The sequence below is a fragment of the Hoplias malabaricus genome, chromosome 3 (assembly GCF_029633855.1).
Source record: "Hoplias malabaricus isolate fHopMal1 chromosome 3, fHopMal1.hap1, whole genome shotgun sequence".
Classification (NCBI taxonomy): domain Eukaryota; kingdom Metazoa; phylum Chordata; class Actinopteri; order Characiformes; family Erythrinidae; genus Hoplias; species Hoplias malabaricus.
In genome coordinates, this window is record NC_089802.1 from 72,880,884 (window position 1) to 72,908,774 (window position 27,891).

General features: G+C 40.3%; 3 protein-coding genes across 13 annotated transcripts; 1 reads left to right on the forward strand and 2 right to left on the reverse strand.

Annotated features, from left to right (window-relative positions):
* Window positions 1-1,563: 1,563 nt before the first annotated feature.
* On the reverse strand, window positions 1,564-15,783 carry abi2b (abl-interactor 2b). Of its 11 annotated transcripts, XM_066662640.1 has the most exons (12): window positions 15,591-15,782; window positions 11,645-11,812; window positions 11,137-11,313; window positions 10,901-10,918; window positions 10,718-10,815; window positions 9,217-9,363; window positions 8,116-8,237; window positions 6,296-6,523; window positions 4,884-5,072; window positions 4,617-4,703; window positions 3,703-3,894; window positions 1,564-3,507 (listed from the first exon to the last, which is right to left on the reverse strand). In XM_066662640.1, the coding sequence occupies exons 1-12, from the start codon at window positions 15,705-15,707 to the stop codon at window positions 3,332-3,334; spliced, it is 1,719 nt and encodes a 572-aa protein (XP_066518737.1). In that variant the 5' UTR covers window positions 15,708-15,782; the 3' UTR covers window positions 1,564-3,331. The 11 variants fall into 11 exon arrangements, with proteins under 11 accessions (XP_066518737.1, XP_066518739.1, XP_066518738.1 ...); XM_066662642.1 differs by lacking the exon at window positions 9,217-9,363 and having other exon boundaries at window positions 15,591-15,783; XM_066662641.1 differs by lacking the exon at window positions 10,901-10,918 and having other exon boundaries at window positions 15,591-15,781.
* A 990-nt stretch (window positions 15,784-16,773) lies between these two features.
* Window positions 16,774-22,165, reverse strand: cyp20a1 (cytochrome P450, family 20, subfamily A, polypeptide 1). The gene is made up of 13 exons (XM_066665132.1): window positions 21,949-22,165; window positions 20,986-21,035; window positions 20,723-20,889; window positions 20,429-20,574; window positions 20,081-20,248; window positions 19,890-19,968; window positions 19,678-19,793; window positions 19,506-19,560; window positions 18,714-18,834; window positions 18,447-18,558; window positions 17,814-17,878; window positions 17,639-17,728; window positions 16,774-17,215 (listed from the first exon to the last, which is right to left on the reverse strand). Exons 1-13 carry the CDS (start codon window positions 22,018-22,020, stop codon window positions 17,065-17,067), a joined length of 1,392 nt encoding a protein of 463 aa, XP_066521229.1. The 5' UTR covers window positions 22,021-22,165; the 3' UTR covers window positions 16,774-17,064.
* A 789-nt stretch (window positions 22,166-22,954) lies between these two features.
* zp2l2 (zona pellucida glycoprotein 2, like 2) lies at window positions 22,955-27,809 on the forward strand. Its single transcript, XM_066664737.1, has 13 exons — window positions 22,955-23,340; window positions 23,413-23,679; window positions 23,756-24,022; window positions 24,113-24,382; window positions 24,472-24,741; window positions 25,031-25,215; window positions 25,317-25,414; window positions 25,485-25,642; window positions 25,741-25,930; window positions 26,029-26,173; window positions 27,264-27,339; window positions 27,460-27,579; window positions 27,674-27,809. Exons 1-13 carry the CDS (start codon window positions 22,986-22,988, stop codon window positions 27,688-27,690), a joined length of 2,418 nt encoding a protein of 805 aa, XP_066520834.1. The 5' UTR covers window positions 22,955-22,985; the 3' UTR covers window positions 27,691-27,809.
* Window positions 27,810-27,891: the final 82 nt, after the last annotated feature.

A 27,891-nucleotide genomic window follows, 5' to 3' on the forward strand; every position in this document is an offset into this window, starting at 1 on the left:
CCTCGCTTAGCTGAAGCTATGTGTGCTTTTAGGTCCTTTTCACCTTTATTTGCTACACAAAACATGGACATTTATTTTTTTAACTCACCCGAGAACTTACATTTACGTTTCGGCATAGCTGCTCGATAGCTAGGTAGCTTTGCCTGACGTAAACAAGGACTACTGACGTGCAGACTGACCAATTAAATGTTTACAGAGAAGGTTATCGACCAATAACGGTAGCGCTACAGTCAGACCGTCCAATCAGAAGATTTTAGGCTACTTCACCACGCCCCCTTCTCACTCAAGCGAACCAATCGGAGTAGGGGAGGGCGGGACTAGTTTGTGAACGAAACGCTTCTCGAAAATTCTATGTAAGCTCTAGAAAAACAAAATCCCGGACGTTTGTGAAATTCCGCCCGGACATTTTTTTAAGTCTAAAAAAGGGGACGTCTGGTCACCTTAGGCTAGATATCTTAAGCCAAAAGGTGAGGACTTTTCATACGGAACACGTTTAAAATGAAGCTTAAATGGAAATCCTGGATGTTTGTTTATTATGTGCCACCTTCAAAAGTGTCCTTAATCTGGGGGGACTAAAGAGATAAAGGAAGTAGTTATATAGACACTGGAAACTGAAAATCAAGAAGCACAAGGAATTTGGTCTAGAATATATTCTGTGTTAACATACTCATGAAAATATTCAATGTTGAGTGCTTTGTGGGTATTTTAAAGGATCCTATGTGGGCCTTCACATGATTAAAAAACTGCATTTCATATACTGCATGGTACATGCATATGAATATATATCAAGCTCTGGAATTTATTGATAGAACCCATCTAGACGTTTGTAGAGGAAACATACCACAAATACAGCATTATTCCGGCTGCATGGTTTTCCTGTGTGTGTTCCTCCCACAATCCAAATACATACATCGATAGAGGGATCGGTTGTGCAGAACTGTACAGAGGAGGTGTGCGATTCCAGGTGATGGAGTGGCTCACTGTACAAGGGTGTGTTCCTGCCTTGCACCCAGTGACACAACACACCGACTGGAACAGGATGAAGGGGTTACAGAATGAGTAAATAAATGTATATATATCGAGAGAGAGAGAGAAGGCCCTAAATGAACCAGCTAATGCTCCGTAGAGCGGTTTCCCACATTTAAAAATAGATTAGGTTTAGTACAGGATCTTGGACATATCTCGGCCGTTACTATGAAGAAAATGACTGCTCTTTTTTAACATTGCATCTGAACAGGGCCAGAGATGTAGTTTTGAGGACATCCACTAGGGGGCACAAAAAGTAAAGAGTAGCTTCCATAAAAGGAGCTAATAGAATGTGCTAGCATTTCAAAAGGACACCCAACAAAGAGCGGGAATACGTTTGAACGAATGTCTAAATTTGTTTTTACACATTAAAGTGTATATTTTTACCTCTTTGGAGCAATGAGGGTTTATCTTGTGTAGGGTTTTTTTTTAAATATACAATCGCATGCTGAGAATCTGTTTTATGTTTGAGTTTCGAGGTGTTTAATAGATTCACATACAAAAAAAAAAATACATATGCAGACTAGATAAATCCAGTTTATTCTCCATCAGCAGGGAAAAAAAAAAATCACAGAAATGATCAACATGCAACACACACACAGTCACAGACGCTCCATTGAAAAAAAAAAATTTGCACAGACGAGCAATTCAGTCAACAACAATCCACAAACACTTCCACACAACATTCTCCCTTTGTCTCTCACACATACAGACTTCCATATAGACATAAATGTACCTCATAGAAAAAAATAAAACACACCTGTGCTAGTGGCACAGTTCTGAATGAGTGGAACGCACCACAACTGTGAGAGAATGTTCTGAAGTTCGGGCTGGTTTCTTTGTGTTTGTCACCACTCCCACACAACCTGCATCTATTTCAGCTATCTGTAGCATTCTGCTTGTGCTTTCAAGACCAAAGCCTCTGTGTAAATGTAGAGAACTTCCTTGCTGTGCCTTCATTATTGCAGATAAATCGAGTGTTCTCTTGCCCATGTCAGTCATATACACCAACACATTAGCATTAAAAAAAATCAATATGTAACATACATAGTGTATTTCTTGAGTCCAGAGCTGGTTAAAAATGAAGGGAAAAAAAAAATCCACCACTTAGAGCTTCTGTTTTTAATCAGACGAACACAAACGACGGTGGCAAGTATCTTAAAGAATATTCTTCATAAACATTTCTCACTAGCTAGGAACACTTCTTTTATGGCACAAGCGTAAAGTTTCAATAGTGTTTTTTAATCATACTTAACTATAGATCATTGCAAAACTTTGCAATAAAAACTCTGATGGAAACATATGTAAAGGAATGACAGAAAGAAACAAAGAATCTTAAGGTTGTATTCGGTATTCACATTGCCACTCCACTGTCCGAAACCTAAATGCATCTGAATCCTTTGGTATAGCCTACTGCTAAAAGACTTCAAACTGATCCCATATCTCTTATGTAGAGAAAACAAAATAATCACCAGAAGAAAAATAATAATAATAATAATAATAATAATAATAACCACTCAAAAGCACAAAGTCCTATTATATGTAGTTTTAAGGTCCATAAAACTTCTTTAAAAAGCTTCTAATTGTTGCCTGTAGTGCAGCCATTCGGCCAAAATGAGAATCGCCTTCAGTGACTTGTAGCTGTGGAGTAGAGACTCGTGTCCTGTTGGAAATCTGAGGAACTAAGAAACGAGTGGAGGAAGGTGGCAGATACTGGCTGTCCTTTCTACTTCTTCAGAATCTCACTGTTCTCCCAGAGTGCAGGCGGTTCTCTGGAATAATGCGAGTCACAGGGAATTTTTGGTGGATGGGGTTGGGGTCACCACAAGTAATGGAAAACCAACAGTGGGAACACTTAGTGTAATATGCTATGAGATTGAAATTAAGACAATAAGAAATGGTCCTTATAAATCTTTAAGCCTTATATGTCTTATGTCTCCAAAAAATCAACACCACACATCTTTCACATCATAGATCACCATTTTTTTTTTTGCTGGGATAAAATCTGAACGAACTGTCTTTCTCTTATCAAATATACAATGTGTTACTTTGTCCTCGCCTCGAGACATTCCTCCTTATGATCTTTTTCCTCATCCGTTTGAAACTTCTCTCCATCCAAATGTGAATTCTGTGTATATACGTGTTTGTATTTCACGTGCGAGTCAGTGTATGTTCTGTAGTCTCTTTTTGTGCGGTGTATAAATGTGTATTTGTTTTTAAAGATGTGTGTGTGTGTGTGTGTGTGTGTATGCGCGCGAAGGAAGATTTTTGGATGTGAGAGAGGAAAAACACTGCCCCTGCTGGCTCAGTCAGCGTAGTGCATGATGGACTCCACGTAGTTTCCCGGGAAGAGACCAGTGGTGCCGTTCATTACCCCCTCAAACCAGCCGTCGTCGTTCTTCTTAATCACGTAAATGATGGCCCCCTCCTGGAAGGAAAGCTCGTCCTCCTTATCACGTGCGTAATCATAGATTGCAACCACTGCCAAAAAAGATTAGAGAGTGGAATCAGAGGCCATGTTCATACCTGGAATTGACACAACTATATGGTCATTAGTGGACAGTCATTCACTCTAGAGACCCCTTATGACCAGATGTCATATTTGGAGGAAATGCCTGTAGAATAAGAGTTCCAAAAAGTTTGTGTGAGTGTGAAAGCAAAACATCAGTCTTTAACCTTTTTCCAGGTAGGTGCGTGGGGCCCATGGAGGATCCTCCTCAGCGTAGGGGTCACTGTACTCTACCACAGCTGACTCTTCATCTTCTTCCCCTTCCTCATCCTCGTAGTCCTCTGGTGGGGGTGGGGGCGGGGCAGTGTCCACAAACTCTGCCTCTTCTGCAGGTGGTGGTGGAGGAGGAGCATCGGAGACTGAGGTACAATAGAATACATGTTCAACATCAACAACAACAACAACATACAATCTGTTCACGGGCCGTTCTCGTGTCGATTATAAAGGCGGAGGCTATCATATTAAATGAGGCAAGTTCCAGAACATGAGTTCAGCCATCTGGAGTTTACCATGCTGTAAATTTCAAACGGAGATAACTAGTCAAAAAGGAAAGGGTGTCATGCACAGACAAAGCCATGAGCATGCAAAAGAACATGCAATGTGTGCAAATATCACGCATTTAATATACGCCATATGTCCAAATGTCAGCTACAAGTAAGATACAAGATAGATTATCAGCGTCACTCCAACTCATCCCAAAATGTATAAAAAGGTGCATCATCACATCAGAGAACACAGTTAAATTTCTTCACAATCCAATGCTGGCTTTTTAAAACCCTCTAAATCACACTTGGCATTGGGCATGGTGACGTTAGACTCTCATACTCCTGGGTGTCCCATTTAATTGGGTTATGCATTTCTATTAAGATCTATTGAGCACAATTGAACAAGTACACCCTAGCTGAATTCACTCAACAGACAGGGGTGTATACAAACATTTGGATATATAGTGTATGCAGGCTATAGGTTTACTATCTTCTAAATTGTCTATACTAGAAGAGATTCACAGAGAGAGAGGTGGGAAGAGAAAAAAAGGGATCCATGCATATAAACACAAACACAATTTAAGCTGCTGACTTACTGGTCTCCTGAACCCGAGCCACAAACCCCATCAAAGGGAGCTGAGGGGTAATCTGTAATATGGAAGGTGGAGGAGGGGCCATAGGGGCTATTTCCCAAACACAGAATAGACAGAAAGTAAGAGTGGAAAACAAATCAATATGTGGACAGAAGGTGTGTGAATGGATGACAACAAAGAAGAAAGAGGAAAATACAGTAAATCAGTGGCTTTCAGATTAAAAGGTTTGAATGCTCAAAATTACGTCCAGTAGAGAAGCATGAAGCCTACCTTGGTTCTGGTTGTAGTGTGGTCCCCCGTTTAGCTGGTTCTGGCTCAGGTTTGGATGAGCATTCTGAGGTGTGTTGTTTGGTTGATTAGTGACAGAAGAAGGCCTGCGATAGGGCAGAGACCCTCCCACTGAGGACGTGGTCTGTCGCGTAATTTGTCGGTTCATACTGTAGAACTGAGGACCATTTCCTGGAAGACAGGAAGAAACAATCAAACACCGATTCTCACAGGAAAATGCACAAGTAATCTTGAGTATCCTTAAAGTAAGACAAAGAATGAAACCAAATAACACATGCAACAATGCATGCAAATGTGAAGATGGTGGCAATACACTCTAATGTGAAACAGCCCTTCATATCTGATTAATCTGACACTTTAACTGAATACAAGCAGGTGGGGGGGGACAGCACTAAATACAAAAGACAGCACACAAGGAACCAAAAAAAGACATATTTGCTGCCTTCATTTGCTAACAGATATAAACAGAACTGACTTAGGAGTTAGACATAGACCCTCTCATGCTAGGGAGCATAATGTGCAGAAACTGTCCTTCAGCATTTCCAGCCCTGGGTAAGTGTTTATTAATCAACCCATTTGATGTCCAGTGTCTTTAGATCCTGTATGAAAATCCTTCTGTGGCATCCTCTTGGACATTTAGATAAGTGGTACACACCTCATTACCATATTCAGGGTCCAGTGGTTCTCCATTTGAAGGATGTGGCTGGCTAATTGAGGTCCTCATTGACCAACAGTAATGTGGAGATTGCTGGCACTGCTCCCCCCCCCCCCCCCAAGGACCTCCTTGTCAATGATATAGTAACAGATCTTGAAAATTCAGCATTAGCATTCCTGTTGAAAAACATCCAACCACTTGCTCATAGTGACTGATGCTTTCCAATCTTGCTGGCGTAGATGATCTAGGTTGGACCATGGGAAGCCAGCAGCAAGCCCTGTCACATGGCATGATGTAGTTGAGGACACGTCACTGAATTTTTGCAAACGGCTTGTAAAGCAGCTTTGTTAAACAGAAATATCTGTCAGTCATAAAGGAAATATAGATCTGAAGGTGACAATTTGTGATAGGAGCCCTTTCAAACAGCAAATTTTACATGCTTCCTACTAGAATGCAATTCAACATAAAGACATTGTAATTGTGAATTTAAAGTAGGGAAAAAGTTTGCTGAAGGTTTGAAGACAGCATTAGGTGATACAAAAAGAAAATAGCATAACAGACCCCAAGGAAGTGCAAGCAAAATCAAGCCTCAAACCCGGCAGGTCAAGACGAGTGGTGACGCAGGCCATGTGGGTAGACATGAAAAATCTGACCATGACTGAAAAGATGAAACAAGAATGGGGACCATGGTATGAGTGGTAACTGGGGCACAGTGATTTGGGAAGTGAGGAAGACTCACCTTGTGCAGGGGTGCTTGTAGCATTTGCAGAGTTTGTGGTGGAACTAACAGGCAGGGTGGGGGGCAGTTGTGGGGGAGGAGGGACATCAGGGGCGGCTTCTACAGGGGCTGTGGGGGCAGGAGGTATGGGCGGCACAGGCTCGGGGGTTGGGGGAGGTGGTGGTGCCGGGGGAGTAGGGATGCTGGGAGGGAGTTTGGGGGGATTTGGGGGGACAGGAGCTGTACCTGCTGCAGCATGAGCCACAGAATGAGGGAGAGAAGTGAAACAGAGGAGGAAAGGGAGAGACAGGATAACCATGTTAGGCAGTAAGACAGAAGGAAATAAATGGAGTAAGAAAGTAGAGATCAGGAGGAGAGCTACAGATGTAGATGTGTAAGTTTGACCAAGAAATCTGTAAGTACACTGTAGCAACAGAAAGGAGAGAAGCTGATATTTCTTAGGACATAGGAGAGGGGAGCAAGAAGAACACTTACAATAAAAGGGGGAATATTAAGAAATTGAGGGCTTTTCAGATTTAAAAAAAAATTATAATAATAAAAAAACTAGAGTAGTTAACATGTCTGGAGTGCTGCATCTAATGTTGCTGTACAGTTGTAAAACTATGTTCAACATCTCTAAAATTATACATGGAAAAAAAGGTGGAATTCCCTTTTTAAAACCATGATATACACAAAAAAAAGGAATAAATTAAAGTTTCAAGATAGCTAATGCTACTCTTATTGTAGCATACCATTGTTCGTTAATTTCTTGGCTCAAAGACTACACTCATTAATTCTTTCATTATCTGTAAGCGCTTATCCAGTTCAAGGTCGCGGTTGGTCCAGAGCCTACCCGGAATCATTGAGCACAAGGCAGGAATACACCCTGGAGGGAAAGCCAGTCCTTCACAGGGCAACACAAACACTCACACACATTCACACCTACGGACACTTTTTGAGTCACCAATCCACCTACCAACGTGTTTTTGGACTGTGGGAGGAAATCGGAGCACCTGGAGGAAACCCACACAGACACAGGGAGAACACACCACACTCCTCACAGACAGTCACCCGGAGGAAACCCACGCAGACACAGGGAGAACACACCACACTCCTCACAGACAGTCACCCAGAGGAAACCCACGCAGCACAGGGAAAACACACCACACTCCTCACAGACAGTCACCCAGAGGAAACCCACGCAGCACAGGGAGAACACACCACACTCCTCACAGACAGTCACCCAGAGGAAACCCACGCAGACACAGGGAGAACACACCACACTCCTCACAGACAGTCACCCGGAGGAAACCCACGCAGACACAGGGAGAACACACCACACTCCTCACAGACAGTCACCCGGAGGAAACCCACGCAGACACAGGGAGAACACACCACACTCCTCACAGACAGTCACCCAGAAGAAACCCAAGCAGCACAGGGAGAACACACCACACTCCTCACAGACAGTCACCCAGAGGAAACCCACGCAGCACAGGGAGAACACACCACACTCCTCACAGACAGTCACCCGGAGGAAACCCACGCAGACACAGGGAGAACACACCACACTCCTCACAGACAGTCACCCGGAGGAAACCCACGCAGACACAGGGAGAACACACCACACTCCTCACAGACAGTCACCCGGAGGAAACCCACGCAGACACAGGGAGAACACACCACACTCCTCACAGACAGTCACCCGGAGTGGGACTCAAACCCACAACCTCCAGGTCTCTTGAGCTGTGTGACTCCGACACTACCTTGTAGTACTATTTTGTACATTAAATACTAAATCCAATGCCTGTTTCATAGCATATGAAGATTGGATTATTTACCTGGAAATGCAGAGGGTGGGGCAGGGGTCGGCACTGCTATGGGTACACCCACACTCCCACTGCCGCTGTTCTCTCTGCTGCTGCTGCGACTGCTGGGGTGACTGCCTCCACTGCTGCCACTGCTGCAAAGAGCCCAAGAAACAGAAATGGGAAAGAGAATCACACAGTCATCAGAAATCGTATGCCTCAACAAAACACCAATTTAACAACATACTTCCATGTAAGAAAAAACAGTCCAGTTTTGGCCAATAACGAATCTATATAAATAAATATACACACGCACAGACTTTTGCACAGTTCATAAGTAAGGGCTTGCTAAAATAATTCCCAGAGTGAAACCCACCCAAAAAAAAGATTCAAAGATTCAGATGTCAGCATTTAAAACAGTGCAGTGGAAGTCACATTAGAGGGCCAGAACCAGTATGGGGTGACCACATTTATTTTCCACCTGTCCATGTAGCAACATGCCGGCAAAATCCACGTGGAGGAACCAAAGAGTGAGTGTGCTTTGTGACATTCTGATTATCAGGCTGCTCTCGCTGTTCCTTTCAGTTTGATCCACAGAGTCTCTGAATAAAAGTTGGCTGTTCAGCTCAGGATGCAAACGGCAAAGAGATGAAGAAGAAAAAGATGTTCAGAAAAGAGACTGAAATAGAAATAGAAATCGAGAGTACCAGAAAAGGGGGGAGGGGGAGAGAGAGAAAGATCTTCTTAAGAATGCCATGGCTATTTGAACTTAGATGAAAAGCTCTAAGGATGAAAGAGCAAAAGCCAAAGAGAGAAGGAAAGAGGAAGTTAGTGAGTGGCTGTTATTTTTGCCAAGACACACTGACAGACAAAAAGACAGAAGACAGACGGCTTACAAACACACACACAGGGCTCCAGAGAGAGTGACAGGTGAAGAGACAGACTGAAAAAAGGGATGGGGGGAAAAGGAAGATGACGCAGAAGGAAGGGGCCACATCTCCTGCTGTTGGTGGTCAAAGAAGTCCCATAAGAGTCTCAAAGTAGAAATGGCTATCATGTGTGTCAGCCTGGATGTTAGGAGAAGAGTGAGAGTGTGTTTATTTTATATACATGTGCATGTTTGTGTGTGGGTACCTGTACGTGCGGGTCCTCTGATTAACGGAGGCGGTTCGTGCTGGGCTCTGGAGGGGCGGGGCCGTGTTGCGGGTTGGACTCGGCACGTAGTCATTAGGGACGACGGGGGGACGCACGGGCTCGAGCGTCCGGTAGGGGGAGTGGCGCCTGCCGGGGGACGGGGCAGGGTTAAAGTTTAATATCCTAACGGTACTGATGGCATTGAAACTGGCTCCCCATTACAAACTATGAAACAGGCCTACATCCTCTCAACACTGTTGTTTTGTCCCTACTGTTTACTAAACACCAATGCTAGGTGGGTATGTAGTAGTGCTGTAAAATTAGGAGAAAATATCCAGTAGTGAATTTCCTGAACATTTTTGACAAATTTTCAGTCCAGCATTTGCCTTTGCAAGAGACCTTTTTGCATTTTCAGGGGCAACTTTTCACACTTCCGAAGTTAAATTGGCTGTAACAGTTCTATTTTGTCCTGTTTCTCATCTAATGTCCTCAGAATGATGTTCATTCATTCATTCATTATCTGTTATTGCTTATTCAGTTCAGGATCACAGGGCGTCCAGAGCCTATCTGGAATCATTGGGTTCAAGGTGGAAACACACCCAGGACAGGACACCTGTTCATCACAGGGCCTCAGAATAACGCCCTGTAGCTGTAATGACCACAAATATTTTTTGACTTTCGCAATTGTCCATACACCTTTTTTTTAATAACATAATTTCTACTTTTCCCTCAAATACACAATGAGGAACAATAAAATGTTGCATTACAACATATGAAAAGTGTTCACTTTAAGTAAGTACAGTATACCTTATAATATTGGTGTTTAGTATAAAATTGGGACACATCTGTAAACACTAACTTTTACTGTTTTTGCCCTATCAACTTGGCCACAATTCTGAGGTTACTCCTTAAAATGTGGCCCTTTAATCACAGGAAGGAAGTGAAATTAGACCAAACTTGGAGAAACTCAGTTTAACATTGGTTGAGATTCCACAGCTGTGTTACCATGGTGACAGTGTGAGGTAAGGGCAGGTGTGGGGGCATGAGGAGGGGTCACACAGTAAAGGGAGAGCAACAGAAACAAACACTGGCATTAAAAACACAAGCACATGAAATAAACACATTGTATACGACAATGACAAGTGTTATAGGTTCTGTTCCAACGTGTCCTGCCCAGGGAAAGAAAAGCAGACGCATTTAGAGACAAGAGCACTTTTCCACACTGCCCTGTTAAAGTCAGTCCTTTAATCCAAAATTAAAACAGAACAAACTAAAAGCTTTGTGGGTGAAGACAGAGAGACAGAGAAACCAATTACAAGCATGAAGGAATTTGTAGTAAGGTTAAGGGATCCAAAAGAAGAACATTGTTTTTAATGCACATCCTGATGGAAGGCTCAAGAGTGGTGCTGACCCACAGTAGAGAAAAGACAAAGTTTGGCCTTGCCTATAACTGATATAACGCTGCAGACTCCCAACCAAGTATTCATACACAAACACGTACCCAAGGGTGCCCTTTCCTGGGCCTGGGGGACTGGGCGGTTTCTGAGTTGGGGCAGTTGTGTGTGGAGTTGTACCCGCTTTCATGTTCTGTGCATTAACCTGCAGAGATCATTGGACAAATGTCAGTCACAACCATCTAATTCATTAATATACCACTCAAAGAAAACCACAATCCAAGGCTTACCTTGAACCTTAGTAACCACTACATTCAATTATGAAGCAAACGTGAGAGGTAAAGGGAGAAAAGATACAGACGGTTAGTGTGCAGAAGATCCGAAAATCATGCATGCATGCACAGTGAATAAGTAACAGCAGAAAGCAAGCACACTAGATATAAACTAATCAAATATCCATACATCCTTGTGACGTCTGTTACTGTCAGACATACGTTCATGTGTCTATGAACACAACTTGCTGTACCTTCACGCCATGGCCTACGTCATCCAGCAGGCTGTAGTCGATAGGTTTGCGGATGTAGCGCACAGGCCTCTCGGGATTGGCAGGCGCAATAATCTTGTGTGTCCGAGAGGTGTTTTTATTTGTAGTGAGGATGCCAATCTCACGCCTGGCCACTTTCTCTTTGTGGATGTCCACAGTCTAAAGCAAGACAAGGATGAAATGTATAAAACAAAATGTTAACCAAGGCACGTTGAATTTGAAATGAGTAAACTGTCACTGGGTAAACAAAATGGATATACTGTATAAGAAAGAGGTGAAAAAAAAAAAGGTGTTAACTTCATTTCACAAAATAGTAATTGTTGACCCATTCCTATCACACAAATAAAGAACTAAATGAAAAGAAAAAAAAAAAAGATTTCACGCAAGACAATGCAACTACATACAAAACAATATTTGAAAGTACTGACATTTTATGCTGTCATGAAAATGTTTTTTAGTTAGATTAATGTCCATGCTTGTATGCGTTTACCTGTGAGATGTGGTTGATGGAGGACTCCATGCGGCGTAGCTGAGACGCCTGGATGTCCAGCATCTGCAGCACATTGTTGGCTAATGTGTTGATCAGGTAGGCAACACTGGCCAGAGACTGAGTGGTGTAGCTTTTGGTCTCCTCTAATGCTCGTTGCTTATCTGGAGACTGAATTCAAACAGAAAGTAGTTACACAGTGCTATAAAACGTGTATAAATAAGTGCATAAACACAATTTAGATTGTTTTGACCATTTTTGATTGGTAAAGGACAAGATCATTCACATGTGTTTGTTCTCGTGTACACAGCACAGTATTTGACCGACTCTGACATGTTTAACTGTCATAAAAGCTCAATGTCTCGGTTTGAAATGCAGATGATTGATAATGTAGGCTGTATTAAAAATAGAGATTTTCTTGAGATTTGAAAACTCTCACTGAAATACTGCTGCAAATTTTGATTTGGATATAAACTAATATTCAGAGATTCACAACTCACAAGATATATTCCTGTCCAACAATATTTCTGTTCTTAATTAAGGGAGCGAGAATAAATAACATGACCTCTATTGTCATCATGACGAATTTTATTCATTATACTTAAAAAGATTCCAACTTAAACACAGTCTAGTCTGCCATCACAGAAATAGAGAGGGATTAGGAAATAGGAGTTAACAAATAAACAAAACATCATAAACAGCTTCACACCATCTTTCCTCTCCCCCCCACACTCATTCATGACTAATCTCCTGCGAGTGAGAGAGAACATAAGGACAGTCACCGCAGTAACCAATCATAGTGGTGGCATCCATCATTAAAACCACCTCTGGGTGTGTTTTCCTGGATGGCCAAAGCCATCAATCATCCCCCTCCAGCGTAACTATGGCAACACTCAAGACTCAACGATAAATGGGACGCCAAAAAAATAAAACGAAGCAGAGGGAGGGTGTGAATGTGAGTAAGTGTGACAGCATGTGCATGAAGTGCTGCTTTCCAAAATAGCCAACTAAACACTACAGTAAATCTGTGAATGTTTTAAAACCAAAAACAGTTGATTTAAAACAAGATATGTGTATACTACATCCAAATTATAGACTTCTAGGACGTTGGAATAGTGGTATTAAAAATATGCCTTTTGAAATAAAACAAACATACACACTCAAACACAAATGTTCATACACTAATATATATTTGGATTTACTACTCAAATGAACTGTAATCCACAGACCCATGTATTCATACATCTCATATATATATATATATATATATATATGAGATATAAAGAGGCTCATGTGTAACTGCAGCTCACAACTAAACATCAACCTAGATTTTACATATTGGCGTTACAATATAATCCAGTCTACATAAATCCACAACTCAAGAGAATGCTAAATGAGACTTCTCATCAAAACCAAATGTCAGTATACATATGCTTGAATGATACTTGGCATTGACTTCCAAGAATTATTCAGAAATTGTATTTTATCAAATCCTTGAATTAGTATATAACCATTAAATTTTGTAAATAATCTCAAACTTTGTATTTGTTTGTCAAATATAGCACGATTCTTGTTGACCTTAATATTATACTATAGAGCATTGATTTTTTGGGCCCTTGTGTGGCAAAACTCTCTTAAGTTCTTTATTTTCCAGATCTTATCAAAAATAAATAAATAAATAAACAAACAAAAAATTCTAGCAGATGTACTGGACCATAACCCCAAACCCCAATGAATTTAGGCAAAGATTTCACCAAAAACAGATTTACAGCTAAAACCATTACACTCCACCAGAGACAATTCTAAAGGGAGATGATTTAGTGTCATTGTGAAACAGATCTAAGAACAACCTGCTTTTTAAAAGAGAAAATAAAAAATACTGCGTAAGTGTTTAGGTATTTTATTACGCAAAACCACTTAAGCTGGTTTTCAGACTTGATCTCCAAGTTTAAGAAGTGGGTAAGAGAGGAAATATTGAGTTACAGTCAAGCCGTGACCGCAGACCACACACAGGCAGAATATAGCACTGAACTCCGGAGCTAAAATCAGTCAAAGAATGAGACCACGCAGGATGCGAGAAAGTGTGGAGTGACTCACTCAGTTTCAGATACTTATATTTCTAGTGAGGTGTGTGATACCTTTGGGACTGTGGGAAGTATTTCAAAAGCAGATGTGCTATGTCTTACAAAGGTAAATAAGCTTTTCACTGCCAGAAAATCACATTTATCGTGAAATTAAATTCTGAAATAGACATAGAATAAAGATTCCCTTAAGCAAATATGCTAAACAAGCACAGCTTGCTTTCACTCTGAATCTCGTTCTAGTGATTTGAATGACACAAATCCATCAGGTTAGCCGTAGCTGGGGGCTACAGCACCCATGAACAGCTCTGATCTGACTCTATTCTGATCAGCTTCAGTCAACAGCGTTTCATGAAAGGATACATCAGTAGTGCTGCACAACATATTGTAGTCTACTCTCTGTGATACTGATAGAATGAACAGATGCATAACAGCTCTCAAATCATTAGCAGTTACTGTGTGCAGACTGCGCTCTGTAGAAATTCACATGAGCCATAAACAATCTGTCAAAATAACACAGAGCAATTTCAAGGATTCAACATGGCATTTTATCCATACTGCACCCAGAGTCATTAAAAGCTGTGCAAGAAATGCAACATTAAAGAGGCAGTCTGGCTTACATGAAAAATGTATCTACAGCAACACGTGTTGTAAAGAGCCTATTCACATTCTACCGCAGTGCCGCAGTACTCCCTAGAGTGACATTTTCCTCTTTAAAGTCTAGGAAATCCCTTCCTGATGATGCACCTTGAAGGTGGCTGCTGCTACAAAGCCAAATATCATGTCAGAGATTCATCAATTCAATTCTTCATCATCACTGTGAGGGCTTTCCTAAAGATTGTATGGTAGCTGACCATTTTGAGTATTGTAGTGAGAACATTCATGGGCAAAATGGTGAATTCAGTAGAAATAGATGTTACACAATATTACATAACATTACAAACAGTGCTAGCTTTAAGCAGGAATGTCCTTGTATGCATTTTATGAAGCTCCCTGGGTATCCATCCATTCAGTGAGAAAATAAAAGTGTTTTGTGCAAAACCAAAAATAGTTTGCAGGGAAATAACAATCTCTGAACACTCCAGAGTTTCAAGAAAGAATCCTGAGCCTTTAGCCTGAGAGGCAATAAATTGACTGTAAATTGAAAATACCTATATTTATGGGTTTTCCAGCAGCAATAAACAACACTGTGTTTTTACCTAGATTTATAATTGGAACGTGTCTGAACAAAATCGTAGTGCTTGATGTAAATGTAACCAGCTACAATCCTGAACTGTACTGTAACATTAATAGACACTGAACATTCACTGAGGGAAATAACGAAGGCTAAGGACGAGGTTAATATAAAGGTTACAACATTTGCATTGATAAACAAAAACTTCAATTATAAACTGGCGAATAAACGTAAACTTGTTTAAAATCATAGTTGGGTTTAGATTAAATGATGCCTCGGTTAGCTTATACACGAAGCTGAAGTCGACTCCTCATTCGTGTTTTCCGTTCCACCTTAAAAGGTGCAGCGGCTCCATTCTGGCGACTCGGGATGTAACGCACAATGTCCCATTTAAGGGGGACTGGATGATGGCGAAAAACAAGACAACTTCAGCTTTGCAGCTCAACGTCTCTTTAAAATATGGCAACGGTTGTGCGCCATTAATAGGACTGAAAAACGTACATTTTACATACGGTACTAAATTTACAGTTGTACGTTCATGTAATGTATCTTTATTCATAGAAACATCAATCCTTGGGTCGAATTAGCGCTTGGGCTAGTTAGCTCAACGGCTATTTGCCTCGTTCCAGAGGGGCGACAATAACAGCAGTGAAATCATTCATATGTCCCGCAGTGAGAGTAATTTCGGCTTTACCTGTATGTAGTTGCTCTCGCAGTATTCCGCCACTCGCTCTAAATTGGCATAACTGTCCAGTAAAGCGCCTCGACCCGCGGGAATCTCCTCTTCCAAAAGCATTTGTAACTCCGCCATCTTCACATCTTCTCCACCGCCTCAACGATGAAGTGCGCAGACACCAGCGGCTCTCCCTTCCCTCACTTCGACCATCAAGTACAATCTGTTCATCTCTCAGCTTCAAGAATACACAATTAACTGAAATTTACACCGACGTTTTTTGAAACGTTTAACACGTTTCGAAGACGATTGCGTTTTACAGCATTATAGAACTAGCACTACAGGAATAATGTCCAGTCAAAACAGCTTTTAAGTACAAATTAAGATTTGTAGAACATTTCTGAGATTAGATTCCCATTTTCTTAAATCTACAGGTTATCTCAGTTCTACTCCAAGACAACTGGCTGGGTCTGAAAAAAGCCTTTAGAGAAAAGGAAAAAAATAAAAAAATAAGTTGTTGGAGTCCACCCCAGAACCTTTGGATCATAAGAAGCAGAAAATCTAACTTCCAAAACTGATAATACAGAGTGAGAATTTAGAACGGAGAGCAAGTATCCTAAAAGATTGGGTTTTTAAATTGACTACTGAATGAAACATGTATAACTTGTGTTTAATAAACATTAATGAAGAATAATATTTTAATAATGACTTTTACACTGTTGTTTTTCCCCTCAAAAACATTATTGCACATGTTCAAGGGGAAAAAAAATAGTCCATGGGGATTTTCCAAAAAGCAAATTTGAATCTGGTTATCCCGAGAGCTTAAGCCCAAATATCAAGCCTTTTCCAATAAGAAAGGTGCTGAGACACAACCCTACTAGATCCTCCACTGCTATAGGTCTCAGTTAGTGCTTGTTGTAATAATGTATTTGTTGGCCCTCCATTTATTACAACTTGATTCCCTCGTCAGGCACTACACAAATTTTGAGCAAGCCTACAAACGCTACACTCACATATCAGCAGCATGTTTAAAGTATGTGAAAGTGGAAAGATTTCGATAAAAGTATCTGCATAACCAATAAATGAAATGTCAAAAAATAAGTCTTTAATTTCCGGGTTATAATCTAGCAATGGTGTAGAAATGGAAAACGAAAGAGCAGGTAAAAGGTTAAGTTTTTATACTTTTTATTTGTAAAACTGAGGCCATGAAGGACGGGTTTTTCATGAGTGTGGTACTTCATGGTCATTTCCTGAACACAAACTAATAAAAAAAAAAAAAAAAGCATACAATTTCTTGAAATAAATGTTTGAAATGGGCAAACGTTTGATCATCATAAAACATCATATCAGGGATTCTGTGAGCAAAAATATTGGCCTTATGAAGAACAACATCATTATATAAAACCTGTCTGGACATGGCAGTATATAGGGGCTCAGAAATGATCTCCAGAATCCCTCTCTTTCTGGAGTTTGTTGTGAGATTGAGATCTGCAAATTAGTCTCTCTTGCTGACAGTGATCCAAGTGTCATCCTTGGGTGTAGTCACTAGCTCATATCTGGCCTCCACCACCTGGCCCTCCAATCGATGCAGGCACAGTTTGCGCACCAATGTGCTCAACAACACAGTAGCCACTGTATAGGCAAATCTGCACAGATAGGAACAAGCCAAATTGTGAACAATTGCTACTTTTTGAAGGGGTTTTGAACAAAATGAGTGATTCAGCAATTTTATTTGCTTTTATTATGAGAACCTGCATTGCAAAACACTTTTAGTATTTCAAAATAATATTCCTAGATGCACACAGAACTAAGTCCTAAAGTCCAGAGACTAACTTTAATTTAGTTCTAAGTCAAAACAAGTAAGTTATTTTTTTCCCATAAGAATTAAGATAATCCACTTGCATAAAGGAAATGGAAAATCAAAGGGATTTGACAGACATTAGTGAGTAGTATAATAAAGATGATCTCTGACATTTCAACAATTCTGTGTCAAGCTGATATTAAGCTGGTTATATGCCAAATGTATTCCAAATGTTTAGCATTTACACTCAAGTGTTTGCCTAGTTTACCTAAGTTCAGGGCAGGCCTGGTTTCCTGAAAAGCCCAACAAGGAGAAGCTCTTCATAACAGCCTCATCTGTAAATCTATCTGGATTGAACCTGCAGAGGCATAGACACATAATCAAACACTTGGGCATAATTCATTTATTATTGCACAGATTCTAAATGTGCATTCAACACACACCTGTATGGTAACGTCCATGTGTCTGCATCTTGAAGGACTACACCCAGAGCGTAGATAACCAAAGTCTGTAAGAAGAGTAATTACAGGGTCACACACTGGCAAATATCACAGTGCAGAACCAGGTACAACATCAAGTTAGCCAAGTTGCATAAATACTTCTAATATGGAGCAAAAATTAAATTCCATAAAAGCAACTGCTTCGTTCTTAAAATTGCAGAAAACTAAGCATGTCTCACACCTAAACTTTAGATAAAGACCCACAGAGCAGCTATTAATGTGTAGCCATTTTAACATTCAGAAAATTCATTCACAATGATATTCATTCATTCATTCATTCATTCATTATCTGTAACCCTTATCCAATTCAGGGTCGCGGTGGGTCCAGAGCCTACCTGGAGTCATTGGGCGCAAGGTGGGAATACACTCTGGAGGGGGCGCCAGGCCTTCACATTGCAACACACACACACACACAGACCCCTACAGACACTTTTGAGGCTACAATGATATTATAAGAAGATTTCTCTCCATTAAACAATTGTTTCAGAGATTCCTGTTCTGCATTCTCTTTATCCTGACAAACTTTTTCATTAGTTTTGACATTATCCAATAAAGTGAAATAGGAAAACTATGCACCTCTTTAGGAATGACGTGCTGATCCACTTTCCCTTCAACCTCCTGCAGCCTGGCTGCAATCGGGGTTAGTTTGGCTGTACGTACAGTCTCATTCAGAACCTGCTGGCAGTACCTGCAGACAGAAAGCATTACTTCACAGTTATACTGTTAAATTCTAATCCTGCCCACAGAGCAGATAATCAATGCAGCACAGAAGCACCCTCAAGTGGACAAAGTGTAAAAAAGCATGCAACCAAATGGTGGCTACAGTTCACGCTCAAAACTGACCTGAGTTGTGGAATTTTGTCAAGTGAGACAGGAGCATCCCCCAGCACATCTATTAATTCCTGATGTAGTTTCTCCTGCACCGCTTCTGAGATGGAGAGGAAGTGTACTGCCCAGATGCATACTGGAAAAATCAAATGAAAATAAGCCAATAATGCAATGGCAACCACAGGGATATATATAACTGGCAAAATAATACAGAAGATAGATCAGTTAAAGTAGAATAATGTGGAGACACTAGTTTTGGAGCATTAAAAGTGTTACCACATCATGTGATTAGCTACACAGCTGCAGGAAAGCTCTATAGATGCATTGTCCAATTTAGACCAAAATTGAGATCTTTAAGAAGTTAATGTTTACATGGTCCTTGCTTGTAAACATAAGAATTAAAACCTCATTCTGAATTATCAAGGATTTGGTCTGGGCCATAGCATCTAAAAGGAACTGCCATCAATACTGTATGTCTAAACAACAAGTAGCCTGAAATTAATTTGTTCAATTATTTACTAATCCTTCTGTAACTTCCTCATCCCAATAATGGTCATGGTGGGTGTAGAGTCTACCTGCAAATCAGGAAACCCTAACAGACCATGATCCAGAGCAGAGTGAAGGTGAGAATCAGATCCAGGATCTTGAGCCGTAGCAAGATTACCTATAACACCTCTGTGCCACTCAAGGCTGAGTCACTTTACAGAGTAAATCACTTTACATCCCCCGAAACAGGGCTCCAGGGCTCCACAGAAAGAGAAATGTAAAAACACACTGTACAAGCAGTTAGAAGTATCAGCTGCTTACAATTTGCAGTGATGACACAGCCAGCGAGACTGAACACCATGCTTTCCTCCATCACCTGGGGGGGGCACACAAAGCAGAAATCAGCTAAACTGATCAAACAGAAGGAGAACACAAGTGAAAAAAAACTAGAAACAATGAGAGATGTGTGGTTAACCAATGTGCTGTGCAGTACCTGTCTCTCTGATAGATTGGCCTTCTGTAGAGAATCCATAAACGTTGACATGCTGGAGCTACGTCCACTCTTCTCTTTAATAAAAGACTTCAGTATAGATTCCATTTCAGCCAGTGCTGCAGATACATACGGACATGTACATATATAGATGAATAAATACAAATATATATAAAGGAGTTAGTGAAGATTAAAAAGACTTCATGGTCACTCACCAGTTTCATAATGAGCCTTTCTGCTGGCACTCTTCTCCATAGAACCATCCAGATAGCCTTTACCTATCTCTGACCATATCTGACCATAACAAATTCAGTAATCATGCTATCATCATCAGTATATCATCTTATTGATACTAACAAAATGAAATCTTCACACAAACCCAGGATGAGCATTCATATTTACTCACTGCTTCGTGGTTCTTACGAAAGCGAATGACTTCAGAATCATCTGCAAAGTGGCTGCCCATGGCAAGCTGAGTGACTGCCTTCATGGACAGTCCCAGCAGGTGGGCACAGATGGGGGTGTGTTGCGACTTTGGATATGACTGCCATTTTCGAACCAACTCTTCAACCAGCTACAAATACAAAGAAAACTGATCATGTTTCTAAAGTAAATTCATATTGATAAAATTAAGGAAACACAACAGTACTCAGCATGATGTCACTTTCACAATACTGATGTTACCTAAAACATCTTTCTTTCAAAAAGCAAAAAATTAGGGAAAGAATGTAGTTTAGTTTAATGAGCATAATACCTTGATCAAGACTGGAAAGTTATTCTCCAGTGTTTTGTTAATAGCTCCTTCATACACTTTCTTCCTCATCATTGCCTCTGTTCCTCCTATGCCTGTCCCTGACTGATACCCAAGCAGCGACTTGAGCATTGTCTCAAATGAATCCGCTAAATGACAAAAATAACATAAAAAGTTACATATTGGTATTCGTTTAAAATGGATTTAGGTTATTAAATATTAATCTTGAGAGTAAATCATTTGTCACATTAAATGCTAGGTTTAGATTGTTATTGCACCTTAAAAGTTATTACTTACTGGTTCGGTTGGGGTTGATGTGCTGGCGCAGTTTGTCAACTGAGCCCAGACTCACCACAGGCCTTGGTCCAAACCAAAAGGATGCCACTGACCCAAATTGGTCATGAAGTCCAACCAGGAACTCATGCAAGCTTCCTCTGTTCACAATGTCCTGCAGGTTACCATCTCTAAAGAATAGCAGAGAATGGACATTTGCATATTGAGAGGGAGGAAAATAATAAAAGAATTATCTTAGAATAATCTTAATCTTTGTTGGCACTCACTTCTCTTCTGTGGGGTTCAGGCCAGGCACACCAGAGGCTCTCCTTGAGGACTGCAGAAACCCAGTAAAATGGAGATTAGATGTCAAATCATTAAATATGAAAAAGCTGCATGAATATCTGTATTTAATCCTACACTGGAAACTGTATCTAAACCCACATTGTGTGCATTTTTTTATACAACTGAAAAAGGAATACCAATTTTTCAAACATTGTCAAGCCACTCAGATTTACTACATCCTACAGTCTTCTATTTTTGTACCTATGACATCTGTGAATGTTTATGTAACATACTGCAACTGTGTATGTATATGTGATTGTAATTATTTTCACTGGAACATATTTCTTCCCTCTCCTTATCCTTTAGAATTAAATATGATTTTGTTTTACTCAGCCTTTACGTCTAAAACATGTAAAATACATGAGCTTGGATATGTTGTCCAGCATTGAGCCTTGTTCACAAAGCTGGCTGAAACACTACAACTTCAGCATGACTGGGTGGAGCTAATTTACTGTAGGTTGAATAGTAAATACATATACAATGACTTTCGTTTTGTTACATCACGCAAACTCAGTATTCATATGGACCTGGTGAACTGTGGGAGATAATGGTACACATGAAAACTTTAGGAAGGTGTACATTCAGCATGAATATCTTATTTTAAACAATAAAAAAAAGTCTTTAAAGGGCGTGGGAACGACTTTTTAAAAAATCTTGTACCCACTCATTAATTTATTATAAAAGGGCGTCACTAGGGCTCCGTTTTTCTGTGATATGGGCCCTTTAATAAGTTGGGTATTTGTCCATTCCAAATAAAGTTCAGTGTCTGGCCAACAGGCCACTAAACAAGCACAAAGTATACTGCACATATGTAAATTGTCTAGCTAAGGAACCCAAAACGCCTAAAATTTGAGCAAATATATGAAATGTGTAAAGAATTCCCCGAGTTCCTGCATGATTCTTACCGGGTACAAATAGAGGACAGCGCCGACCAAAATGACAACAAACGTCACAGCGAATATAGCAAAGTCCAGCATGTTTGCACTTCTTAAGTTACAGCCTTCCTCATAAATGTATTAGAATGACATAAAGTATCGGAGCTGATGAATTAGAACTGGTTCAGAAGCCGTTACTGAACTAAAGCTTCACCACGTCTACAACCCTCCTCTTTTCAGGTCGACAATCGACTACACAGATAGACCGAAGAAAGTGAATACCGAGGGATCGATGGTTGCCAACGGCAACCTGGTCTGAGTTTCCGTGTCGACAAAAACAACAGTAGAAAACATATAAATTAAACTGCATTTCCTTAAAAAAGAAACAGAAAATGTACAAAAACTATTATTAGCAAGGCTGAAGTAAAAATCTGGGAGTTTTGTTTATTTAGTCTTCTTTAGTCAATGATTAAAACATTCATCACAAATAGCTAGCTACATATTTAGAACGATTTTTAAAAATCCCATAATGGCTGCCCCGCATGTCTTTTTATTTATTTATTTTTTTATTTTATTACATTTTTTAAAATCCACTTAATAAATGTAATTTTTATTTATTTTTTACTGATGAGACTTTCTTTAAAACATGAAGTTTCGAAGAAATGCTTATGGTGTTGACTGCTAGTTTCACTCATGATACGTCTTCTAGCATATATAAACACTACATAGACATTTGTAAAACATTTTATAGGAACAGAATTTTATATCACCATTTTCATAAAAAAAATTAATAAAAATTACTTGGTCACGCAATAATTACTTGAGTACAAGTACATGACTAAAATATTGTCAAAATATTTCTCCATATTAACCATTTTATTATATTTTGTGCAGAATTTGAAAATGAATGTTTAAATTTGAGGCACTTCTAGCCACCCCCTTCAGTTTCTAAGGGGCCCAGGTGTTAATTAAGGGGCAGGTTTTGGGGATAATTGGTTGAAGCCAACACCCTTTAAATGGTGTTTACTCAGGCAGTTGAGCTTAAGCTTTACAATACTCATAGTACAATGTTAAAACTGGTTGCTTGGTTTTGCTTGGCGGCTGCATTTTCTAGTGCTCAGGATCTGAAGGATCCATGGCAAATGGCACAAGCTAACAGTTTGGCAAATGTTTTCCGACATCATGGACGAGTGCCAAAGCATGGTGGCCAGCAATACCCTCAAACAGTTAATCAGCCAGAGTTGCAGCCTGTACCAATCGGTTTTGACCCCTCACAGCGGTGTGACGTGGATGAGCATTCCAGAGTGGGCTGTGGCAAACCAGGCATCTCTCAAACTGACTGTGAAGCTCTTAACTGCTGTTATGATACCAGAAGGTATATTCGAGCTCCAGATGGACCCATGTGTTACTATGCAAAATCAGGTAAGGAAATATTAAAATAAGTTTATTGATTTTAGAATATATGTTAGCAATTTAATTTTTCTTGTTTTTTAGAGGGTTTGTACAAATTTCTCCAATATCATGGACGAGTGCCACAGCATGGTGGCCTACGATACCCTCAAACAGTAAATCCTCCAGAGTTGCAGCCTGTACCGGTCAGTTTCGACCCCTCACAGCGGTGTGACGTGGATGAGCATTCCAGAGTGGGCTGTGGCAAACCAGGCATCTCTCAAACTGACTGTGAAGCTCTTAACTGCTGTTATGATACCAGAAGGTATATTCGAGCTCCAGATGGACCCATGTGTTACTATGCAAAATCAGGTAAGGAAATATTAAAAGAGAAGTTTACTGATTTTAGGATTTGTTAGCAATTATATTGTCATGCTGTTGTTTTCAGAGAGTTTGTACAGGTTTCTTCAACATCACAGACGAGTGCCACAGTATGGTGGCCAGCGATACCCTCAAACAGTTAATCAGCCAGAGTTGCAGCCTGTACCGGTCCGTTTAGACCCCTCACAGCGGTGTGACATGGACGAGTATTCCAGAGTGGGCTGTGGCAAACCAGGCATCTCTCAAACTGACTGTGAAGCTCTTAACTGCTGTTATGATTCTAGAATTTATATTCGAGCTCCTGATGGACCCATGTGTTACTATGCAAAATCAGGTAAGGAAATATCGAGAGGTTTACTGATTTTAGAATATTTGATAGCAGTTATATTTTTCTCTTGTTTTTTTTTTTTTTATATATATATAGGGGGTTTGCGCAAATTTCTCCAACATCACGGACGAGTGCCACAGCATGGTGGCCAGCAATACCCTCAAACAGTTAATCAGCCAGAGTTGCAGCAGCCTGTACCTGTCAGTTTCGACCCCTCACAGCGGTGTGTTGTGGATGAGCCTTCCCGATTGGGCTGTGGCGAACCAGGCATCTCTCAAACTGACTGTGAAGCTCTTAACTGCTGTTATGATACCAGAAGGTATATTCGAGCTCCAGATGGACCCATGTGTTACTATGCAAAATCAGGTAAGGAATATTCTAAAATCAGTAAACACCTCTTTTTTTTTTTTTTTTTTTTTAATCTGTTAGCAAGTGTATTTTTCTCATGCTTTTAGAAGGTTTTCACAAACTTCTCCGACATTACGGACAAGTGCCACAGCACGGTGCCCAGCAATACCCTCAATCAGTTAATCAGCCAGAGTTGCAGCAGCCTGTACCGGTCAGTTTCGACCCCTCACAGCAGTGTGATGTGGACGAGTATTCCAGAGTGGGCTGTGGCAAACCAGGCATCTCTCAAATTGACTGTGAAGCTCTTAACTGCTGTTATGATACCAGAAGGTATATTCAAGCTCCTGATGGACCCATGTGTTACTATGCAAAATCAGGTAAGCAAATATTAAGAAGTTTACTGATTTTTAGAATGTTAGCAATTTTTCTCATGGTTTATTACTCTGTTCTAGAGAAATCTAGCAAGTCAGACTTGCTTAAAATGGTTGTGATGGGAACCAGAGTTCCAAGGGGCTGCACCGCTGATGGGGTTGCCACATTAAGACTGGATGTTACTAAAATAGGATAAATTTTCCTTAATGACCCCTGGTTACTATCTCACTCATCAGCTTGTTTTGTATGGCTCCAACACTGAATTGTCTAAGAGTGGTTAATTGGTTGTTTCAGTGACTGTACAATGCATCGACGATGGTCAGTTTGTGGTGGTTGTTGCCAGAGAGGCCACCCAGCCTTGTATCAGTCTGGAGAGTGTCACGTTGGAGGCTGCTGGGGAACACTGCACTGCTGTGGACAGCAATTTGGATTTCATCATCTTTCAGTTTCCATTCAACTCTTGTGGCACAAAAACAAAGGTTTGTGGGTTGAATCCTTATAACGTTAGAACCCTTCTAAGTGGTGTTAATAACTTAATTATCCAAAATGAGGTGATTGAGCCATTGTTTTGTTTATTCAGGTGGAAGGTGACTATATTGTTTATGAGAACATGATGTCTTCTTCCTATGAAGTGGGAGTTGGGCCACATGGAGCAGTCACAAGGGACAGCTCTTATGCGTGAGTTGCCTTTTGGGAGAAGTGGCTTAAAGGGAATTGTGCTCTTTTATAACATGAGGTTGTCTTGTAGGCTAAAATTCCAGTGCAAATATCTGGCAACAACAGTGGCATCATTGATGTTGAATGCGAACACTGTTCCTCCTCCTCGACCTGTCTTCAATCAGGGTCCTTTACAAGTGGAACTCAGGCTTGCTAATGGAGTCTGTGCTACTAAAGGATGTTCAGATGGTAGGCGAATACTCTATAGAATCATTAATTCAGTCAGAATGAGGTCCAGGGAAGCTTATGCAAATCTGTACATAAATTAAACTAGTTCTTCATTATAGTGGACATATACAGCTCCTACTACAAAGAAGCTGATTACCCAGTGACTAAGGTCCTGAGGGAGCCAGTATATGTGGAGGTGAGAATGCTGCAGAGAACTGACCCGAACATTGCCCTCTTACTGAATCACTGCTGGGCCACTTCTACCCCAGACCCCACAAGTTTACCTCGGTGGGATCTGCTGATTAACGGGTAAGCTGATGCCTAGCTAGTTTGGTACTTAGCCAAGTTTAATTCATGTTTCTATTTAGTTTGTAATGCATTAAATGTGCTGTGACTTCTTCTGCTAGATGTCCATACAAAAGTGACCATTACCTGACCACTGTGCTCTCAGTTGGCTCTTCTGGTCTGCAGTACCCAACCCACTACAAACGCTTCATTGTGAAGATGTTTACCTTTGTGGATGAGACTTGGCTTCGTCCTTTATGGAAACAGGTTCTTGGATTTCTTTCAGTTTAATTTAGATGAATATTACTCCAGAATCTGTCGCTGTGGTATTATCATTACTTGGTTCCTGCTTCAGACTTTTTTTAAATCAGTGGAATAGGACCTCAAACGTCCATTGACGTTTAAAATAAATTAAATGGTGACAAATCGATATTGTCAGTGGACGTCCAAAATGCATTTTATACAAGTAATTTATTCGGGACCAATTAATTACATCAATGAACGTCCAAAATACGTCTAATAGTCGTCTTTTCAATGTCTGTGTTTGGTCGTCTTTTCAACCTTAAGAAAACGTTGATTAGACGGCAGTCTTTACGTTATTTCAACGTTGAATCAACGGCTAATTGTTTTACAGGGGTAAGATTTGTGCTTGAGGGAAATTTTAAAATGGCAGTGAAATTTGGGTGGGGTAGTTAATCTTTTTGCTGTTTATCTGACATGAGAAACATCTCTTCTGAGTAACGCTGGAAGTGGCTCCTTAAGGCACTGCGGACCCAGTAAACATTTAGCCGTTGATTCAACGGTGAAATAACGTAACGACTGCCGTCTATCAACGTTTTCTTAAGGTTGAAAATTAAAGTTGAAAAGACTATTAGACGTATTTTTGACGTCCACTGCCGTTATTGATTGGTCACCACTTGATAACTAACTTAAGATGGATTTCCATTGGACGTTTAAAATATGTCCTTGACGGACAGACTACTTAGACCAATTTTGGGACGTTCCTTGTTAACTGGGGAGTACATTGGCCATTTGAGTGTTTGAAAGTCAGGTCAGAAAATAAACAAATGTGGTATGATTTTTATTTTTTTTTTTATTAAGCAATGGACAGTGGGAGTGTTCAACTTAAATTTTTCTTGCACTAATTGGTGAACTAAATGTTGCTTCACTGTATACCGCAATCATAATGAGGGATTAAGGAACCTTTTTTTTTTTTTTTTTTTTTGCCACAGCCTCTTAACTATTGTCAAATCCCATGATGTCACCAGGTCTTTGGACATGACTTTCTACTCATTTTACTCTTGCTTTATTTGTAAAATTCAAATGCATGCTGTTAATTTTAATATTACATTTTTAGGTTTTCTTCCACTGTAGCACATCGGTGTGTCAGATGTCTGCTACAGAGACCTGTGAAACAAGCTGTGATAGGACAAGTAAGTTTACTTTTGACACAAAGGCATGTTCATTTTAATGAAGTAACCAACTCTTGCCTGTAGGGGTAAGTGTATTAAATGCTGGTTTGCACTGTATCAATTTTATAATCTTCTTTCTAGAAAGATCTATTTCAACCACCCAGGGTTTGGAGAACACAGCCTTAGTGTCCAGTAATGAAGTCCTTCTGATCGCAGACATGCCAGTTTCAGCTAAAAGCCAAGGAGATGGTGATGGACAAAGTAAGGATTTGAATCAAACTGAATTGACCCTGTTTTTCTAAGTGAAACGTCTCAGCAGGGTTTTTTATGTATTCATTTTTTTTTTTTTTTTTAGGGTCACAGTCCAGCTAGGGGCTGGTTGGAGTTGCTATGCTTGCAGTTGTTGGGTATCTGTGGACTGATCACTATTGCTCTTGTGAGACTGGTGAAAATCCCTGACTATAGGCAACACAACTATGATGAATAAAGTGACTGTGTTGATCTCATGCTGCTGGTTGTGTGGGTTATTTATTTATTTATTTTTTTTTATTCCCCTTCCCCTAAGCCTTCTAG

Coding starts and splice junctions, on each gene's coding strand:
- abi2b (XM_066662640.1), bottom strand. CDS start 15,707: ATGGCGGAGTTACAAATGCTTTTGGAAGAGGAGATTCCCGCGGGTCGA. Junction 8,238..9,216: donor CAGAGGACCCGCACGTACAG/GTACCCACACAC, acceptor GGCTCTTTGCAG/CAGTGGCAGCAGTGGAGGCA. Junction 6,524..8,115: donor CCCACCCTCTGCATTTCCAG/GTAAATAATCCA, acceptor CTCATGCTGCAG/CAGGTACAGCTCCTGTCCCC.
- cyp20a1 (XM_066665132.1), bottom strand. CDS start 22,020: ATGCTGGACTTTGCTATATTCGCTGTGACGTTTGTTGTCATTTTGGTC. Junction 20,575..20,722: donor CATCAACCCCAACCGAACCA/GTAAGTAATAAC, acceptor TTTGTCATTTAG/CGGATTCATTTGAGACAATG. Junction 20,249..20,428: donor ACTTTCCAGTCTTGATCAAG/GTATTATGCTCA, acceptor TTGTATTTGTAG/CTGGTTGAAGAGTTGGTTCG.
- zp2l2 (XM_066664737.1), top strand. CDS start 22,986: ATGTTAAAACTGGTTGCTTGGTTTTGCTTGGCGGCTGCATTTTCTAGT. Junction 24,023..24,112: donor GTGTTACTATGCAAAATCAG/GTAAGGAAATAT, acceptor ATATATATATAG/GGGGTTTGCGCAAATTTCTC. Junction 25,643..25,740: donor TACTAAAGGATGTTCAGATG/GTAGGCGAATAC, acceptor TCTTCATTATAG/TGGACATATACAGCTCCTAC.